Genomic DNA, 7,098 nt, shown 5'->3' with positions numbered 1-7,098 from the left:
TTAAATTGTTTTCTCTGTTCTTGGGACGCTATCTTTCTTGTTGTGGTTTGTCTCTTTGAGACGCTATTTGCTTGTTAGGGGTTTCCCCTTTAGATTTAGGGCTTTGCCCTAGTTTGTGGTATTACTTGCGTGTTCCCTTTAAGAGTGAAAACATTTAAAGGTCCAGAGCATTGGAAAAGCTTAAAAATCCAAAAACATTAGAAATTTGAAATTCAAAAACATTGGAAAACTTTAAAAATATCAAAAACATTTAACAAACAGAAAAATCCAAAATCATCTAAAGTATTGAGTAGTTTTAAGAGTGTAGTAGGAGAGTTCGATTTTCGAACTACGTTGGCTTGATCCTCTTCCACGAGGTACGTAGTGCAGCTTGAGATTCTTATCTCAGGTCCAGCCAAACTTTGTAAATAAATATATTTTAACCTTTTTTTCTTGAAAACCGTGTTTAACAAAAATCTTCCTCTAGAGTTAGGACTTTGTCTTAGATAGAGAGTTTTAGAGTTAGGAGTTTGTCTTTGATTTGTTGTGTGCTTGTTTGTGTTTGTTTTAGAGTTAGGGGTTTGTTACGCCTCCGTTCGGTCAGTTGGCGATTCACATCGCCGACTGATGACTAGGTCTAGGATGCGCTAGTGATCCCATTGTTTTTCTTAGGACGCACAACCTAGTTACACATAGGTTGTAGGAACCACCTGCATTAGCTTAGGGCTAACCTGCATTGAGTTAGGGCATATAGGGTGTCTTAAAATCTACAATTCACTGAAATCTAAATAATCGTTCATGAAATTTTAATAACTAGTCTGGTCTTTTAGATCGAGTCTAGGATAGAGGTCTAGATGTCTTAGGCATCATAGCTTAGAGTAGGTGCGAAGAACTACGTTGCCTTGATTCTCGTGGAGGCGGGGATACGTAGGCTTCTTTGGATGAATATCAGACCATCCGAGGACTCATGCTAAATCGTTTAGAGTCTTAGGATTTGTTGTGTTGTTATATTGTGTATTTTGTTGTGTTTTCTTACTTTCTTGTGCAGACCCTATACCTGTAGCTGTAGCATGCATGTGTTTGTCCACCAGAACTTAGACACCAGTTAGGTATGTCACTCATAACCTAGTTGTGATTAGGCGACACATTTTTTATTTTGTTTTGTATGTGCTTATTATTTCATCCCCTGGTCATGCATGATTAGGTAGACGTCTTCCCGGGGATATTTGTTCCCATTTCACATGATTTTCGCCCAAAACTCTTCGAGGTTAATAATAAATGGCATAAGAGACCAAGTGTTCGAACTCGGGCGAATCGGGGGCGCTCTTCGGACTTTCTCCATTCGTCATCAGGCACAGACCTTTTGTATCTCTAGTTATCCATTGCACAAAGAGCATTTGTTTTTGGTTCCATGGCGTGTCCATGGATGGCGACTCTGAGTTATTTTTAGGTACATCTTGGTTTCGAGCCCTGGCTCCGGATCAGGATGTATCTCTTTCTTTTTATATCGCCACTCATGCTATGCTGTGAGGGTGGCAACAATTTTGAAAGTTCCTTGGTAGAGCTCTCCTTCACATGTGGAGATCTTTGAGGATTGCAAGGAGGGATCTCGCGTCCCTCGGCATCGTCCTCGGATCGGGGTCCACAGTGGGTTTGCGATTAATCCATTGTAATCATTGTATATTGTTTTTCTCATAGTGGAAGATCGTGTTTCTCGCCCGTGGAGTAGGCTTGGCCGAACCACGTAAAATATTTGTGTTCATCTTAATTTGCTTGTTTATTTTTTCTTTTCCATTAAATTTGTGCACGATCGGATTGGATTGCCCGGCAGATTTTCTCAAAAGTTAGGTCTAAAGAAAATAAACCCGAAACCTGAATCATATACAGCTTTACTATGACTTTCTTAAATATCTATTGAATAACATAGCAAATTATTTTCCAATGTATTGCTATAGCTATTTTTCATTAAGGTGATCATGTTTGTGATGTGAAAGTATAGTTTCCTTCTTAAATTCATAATGACATTGATTTAAAGATTTTTGGTGTGAAGATTTTTTTTTTTCTACAATCTTTAAAATTAGTTACTATCCTACGCTGAAAAATAAAAACCTGACCCGACCAGACCTAACCCGAGAAACTATCTTTGGTAGGGCCGGGCTTATGAATCTCGGGTTTTGCTATAAAATATTAGACCTGACCTAGGATTATTTCTCGGGTAGGGTAGGGTAGGGTTTTGGAAAGCCCGACCCGCCCGACCCGAGTTGCAACTTGCAACCCCATTGGAATCAGGATTGTTCTTCTAACCATAGGAAATTATTTTTGGGCGATTGAAAATCCTTATTAAATTGACGGTCCATGTTAAGAGAAAAAGTGGGTCCCATCATGTATTGCAACGAGGTTTCGCCCTACCTCTCTGGACCATAGTCCCCCCAACTCTTCTTCCGCTTGCACTCGAGTTCATCTTCGCCATGAAAACCCCTCCTTTTATCTTCCCTCTTTCTTCTACTAAAAGAAGATAAACGACAAGACACAAGCAATATATCAAAAACCCAGGTAACAAATCCCCTCTTTCCCTAATATAATTCCCATAAAGTATCAAAATCATGCATCAAAACATTTTCTCCCCTAGAAATCTCAATCTAGCAAAGAAAGCATTAAACAATCTCTACACCCTTAAAACACTCACTTCAAACCCTTCATTTGCATTTCTTCCATTTCACCCAACATTTAGATTCTCTTCAAAACTTCCCCCCAATATTTCCCCAAAAAACCCCTCTTTTTTCAGACCCTTTTCTTCTAAGACCCCAGAGGGTTCTTCTGAATGGACTGAAGATATTGTCTATTTAGATGAATCAGGCGGTGTGATCTTCGCCGGAAAGGGAATCCGGTCCGTCGAGCCAGGCCTCGATGACCACGTCATGGTTGGCGGGGTAAAAAAACCCTTATCCAATGCTTCAGCAGTTGCCAAAATGGTAGAGATTGTAAATAGGTGGAAATGGGGTCCTGAATTGGTGACCCAGTTGGATAAACTCCATTTTGTGCCCAGCATGTCTCATGTGAATCGCGCATTGGATGAGATTAAGGAGACTGATTCATTATTGAGTTTGTTTGGATGGGCGCAAATGCAATCTTGGTACTCCACAAATGATGAGACTTATGATTTGATTTTTGATAGATTGAATAAGAGTGGGGATTTTGATGAAATGCATTCATTGTTTGATGAGATGGTTGGAGAGTTGAGTGGGAATGATAGCATAATTAGCATTGGTGGATCATTTTCCGCGTATAATAAGGTCATTCAATACCTAGCAAAAGCAAGAAAATTGGAGGTTTCCTTTTGTTGTTTTAAGAAAATTCGAGATTTGGGATGTAAGGTTGACACCCAGACGTATAATTCGCTTATAATGATGTTCTTGAGTAAGGGTCTTCCTTATAAGGCATTTGAGATATATGAATCCATGGAACAATCTGGTTGTTCATTGGATGAATCGACTTACGAGTTGATGATACCGAGCTTGGCAAAATCGGGTCGGCTCGACGCTGCTTTTAAGCTCTTTGAGGAGCTGAAAGATTCAGGTTTGCGTCCGAGTTTTTCAGTATTCGCATCGCTTGTGGATTCGATGGGGAAGGCTGGGAGGTTGGATATGTCAATGAAGGTGTATATGGAAATGCAGGGTTTTGGGTTTAGACCTTCCCCGAGTATGTATGTGTCTTTGGTTGAGTCATTTGTTAAGGCTGGTAAGCTAGAGACCGCGTTGAGGCTTTGGGATGAGATGAAGAAAGCCGGGTTTAGGCCTAATTATGGGTTGTACACTATGATTGTCGAGTCTCATGCGAAGTCTGGAAAGCTTGAAACTGCAATGTCAGTTTTCTCTGATATGGAGAGAGCGGGATTTCTACCGACCCCTTCTACATATTCGTGTCTCTTAGAAATGCATTCTGGCTCTGGGAATGTAGATTCTGCTATGAAACTGTATAATTCGATGACTAATGCGGGTCTAAGACCGGGTTTAAGCACGTACACCTCGCTTTTGACCGTTCTAGCGAATAAGAAGCTTGTGGATGTGGCCGCCAAGATTTTACTTGAGATGAAGGCTGTGGGATTCTCTGTTGATGTGAATGCAAGTGATGTTCTGATGATCTATATCAAGGATGGGTCTGTTGATCTTGCTTTGAGATGGCTACGTTTCATGGGTGCATCTGGGATTAGGACCAACAACTTTATCATCAGGCAACTGTTTGAGTCTTGCATGAAAAATGGGTTGTACGAGTCGGCGAAGCCTCTACTCGAGACTTATGTTGGTTCTGCCGCAAAAGTTGATCTCATATTGTACACATCAATCTTGGCCCATCTTGTAAGGTGCCAGGATGAGGAAAACGAGAGGCATATTATGTCGATTTTGAGTACTACAAAACATAAGGCACACTCCTTTTTGTGTGGACTCTTTACTGGCCCGGAACAGAGGAAGATGCCAGTTTTGTCTTTTGTGCGGGAATTTTTTCAGAGAATGGATTATGAGTTGGAGGAAGGTGCTGCTAGGTACTTTGTTAATGTTCTCCTTAACTATCTTGTGCTCATGGGTCAGATAAATCGAGCACGTTGTGTGTGGAAAGTTGCCTATGAGAATAAGCTTTTCCCGAAAGCTATAGTTTTTGATCAGCATATAGCTTGGTCATTGGATGTTAGAAGCTTATCTGTTGGAGCTGCTCTTATTGCTGTTGTGCATACCCTCCATAGGTTTAGAAAACGCATGTTGTATTATGGGGTTGTTCCGAGACGGATCAAATTAGTTACTGGGCCAACTCTGAAAATTGTGATAGCCCAGACACTAAGCTCTGTGGAATCCCCATTCGAGGTCAGTAAGGTTGTTCTGAGGAGCCCAGGAGATTCTGTCTTGGAGTGGTTTAAGAAACCCATTGTTCAGCAATTTCTTCTAAATGAGATCCCATCAAGGGCTGACATCCTCATGCACAAGCTTAACACACTGTTTCCTAGTTCCGCTCCTGAAATTCGATCTCTTTCCCCTCCTAAGCCAATGTCTTTTGCAAGAGGAGTCTAATGATATTTGAAATTACTCGCAAGCTTTGTACTAGAGAAAATTAGCTCTGTGTTGGAGAAAATATAGGTGAATCTTTTCTTCTCAGTATTTTGTGTGTTCTTTAGTGTTTCCTGTTTTAAGTTGGATAATATTGGGTTATGGGAAAGCAAACATGTATGTCTTAGACTTAACATGCACATCCATGTGATTAATACTCTTTGAGGTGACTTGGAAATTTGTACTTCATGTTCCATGAAGTGCTAAATTGTGCTATTCTGTACCGATCTGGATTGCAAAACAGCTGTGCATGGGGATACCTGCTGATGTCATATTGGGTAGGCGGTAGTCATAGTTGAATTTCAACATACAAATATTTCTATTTATTTAGCTTCAGTTGCAAGGTATGTATTTTATACATCGATCACTGTTTTCTTTTATGCAACATCAAAGGACTTACTGTAGTTTATACTCTGTAATGTATGTTCTTTTAGTGAAATTTTTGCAGTTTGTTTTGGGTCTGAATATCTCTTCCTTTCCGTTGCCAAAGGGGTTTATCGGCTCTATAAATGAAAATTTTCCCAACAAAACTGTTTAGATTGTCGAGTTTATACCTTGCTGTCTGCTGAGAGTCTGACAATGGGCTTCTTAGTAATTATCACCAATAAAAGTATATAAAAGCGATTGCATGAAGATGCATTTTACATGGTCTATGGGAACCCAAAGCTATTAAGGGAACGCACAAAAATTGGTGATATTTTTAGAGTCCGCTTCTCAAAGGGAGTCACAACTTGTAAATAAGAGCTTTGAGAGATTAACGCAATATTCAGCAAGTATGAAAGTAAGTGATTACAATTTGATTTTCTATGAATATTGGTTGAGTATGTTATCCTCATTTTAAAGGCGACGAGTTCCTAACACGGCATTGGTTCTTAATTGATGCTCTTGGTGATTGACGTGTGATGCATGTGTGGGTTCCTGACTCTCAACTCAAGTACATGGTTCATTGGTTAATTGGATGCTTGAGGATAAAAGAAATGTTCACAACTTTCATCTCAATTTGAGTATGTGGAATGACGTTGTCCAATTTAGAGAGTTGGAATTCATTCAAGTTATTTTCATTGCCCATTTTGTCTTGGATACTCGCTTTTTCAATGTATTGACACGGTCAAAAGCATCTGTATCAGGAATTATTGTTGGGAAACCTTTTATGCAGATCACTTTTTTCATTCAAAAAAAAAAAAAACTTTTATGCAGCAGATTTCTGCTGTTTCTGTTCTTCTGAACTTTTTATTTGGCTATTCGTTTAGATGGTTAATTAGATGCTTTAGTGATTTGTTCCTGCCGAGATTTTCAGAAACACCTCTTGATTCCCCCATGAGAGGATCATCGTGACAAGGGCAACCTTGTTGAACCTTTCCATATTCAGAATATGGTTTTACTAATTCATCTGTGGAGTGGTTAGGCTTCTGGCGGAGCTGCAGAGGAATCAATGAATAACTTGTGGCTTTTCAAGGAGACTTCAAGGCTTAAGGTAGAAACCTATTTTGGCATAGGAAGACTAGATCACTAGAATCTTCTAAGGGGGTCGCTAAGAAATTTCTTGTAGTGTCTTTCATTAGGAATTTTGGGGCCTTTGGGCTAGCGTTCCTAGGGAGCATTTTGATTGTATGGCTGGTGTTAGTGACATATTATAGGCATCACATTCATGGTTCTGTACGAATTTCAGTTGTTTTGGTATTTTTTTTCCACGATCTCTTAGCAACGTTTGAATGGAATTGTGATTCTCTTTCTCTGAAATACTGAAAATTTAGTTTTGAAAGATCTTGATGATGGATGATTATCACTTTTATGTGGATATTGGACTGAGGGGATTAGGTTGTTTTATGTTGAAATGCTTTAAAAGTGGTTTGAAGCAATTGCATGAAATTTTGAGGGAATTGTGCCATTTTTTTCTCTCTATTGTGATTACATATATGGTATTTTGGAAATTTCTCAGTTATTTTAGTGGAAATGATCACAAAATCTGATAATTTGTGTTTTTTGTGGTTTTTTGGGATAATATATGATGTTTTATGCTATT

At 39.3% G+C, this 7,098-nt stretch overlaps 1 protein-coding gene across 1 annotated transcript; it reads left to right on the top strand.

The window, feature by feature from the left end:
* The first annotated feature begins 2,375 nt into the window (after positions 1–2,375).
* Positions 2,376–5,209, top strand: EMB2217 (Pentatricopeptide repeat (PPR) superfamily protein). Its single transcript, XM_077360807.1, has one exon. It carries the CDS (start codon positions 2,583–2,585, stop codon positions 5,037–5,039), a length of 2,457 nt encoding a protein of 818 aa, XP_077216922.1. The 5' UTR covers positions 2,376–2,582; the 3' UTR covers positions 5,040–5,209.
* The last annotated feature ends 1,889 nt before the right edge of the window (positions 5,210–7,098 follow it).

Source organism: Tasmannia lanceolata, unplaced genomic scaffold, assembly GCF_043159265.1.
Source record: "Tasmannia lanceolata isolate RefF3 unplaced genomic scaffold, GAP_Taslan_0.1 ptg000018l, whole genome shotgun sequence".
Taxonomy (NCBI): domain Eukaryota; kingdom Viridiplantae; phylum Streptophyta; class Magnoliopsida; order Canellales; family Winteraceae; genus Tasmannia; species Tasmannia lanceolata.
Note: the sequence above shows the minus strand (reverse complement) of the source record. Positions and strands in the feature narration are given on the sequence as shown.

Coding starts and splice junctions, on each gene's coding strand:
- EMB2217 (XM_077360807.1), top strand. CDS start 2,583: ATGCATCAAAACATTTTCTCCCCTAGAAATCTCAATCTAGCAAAGAAA.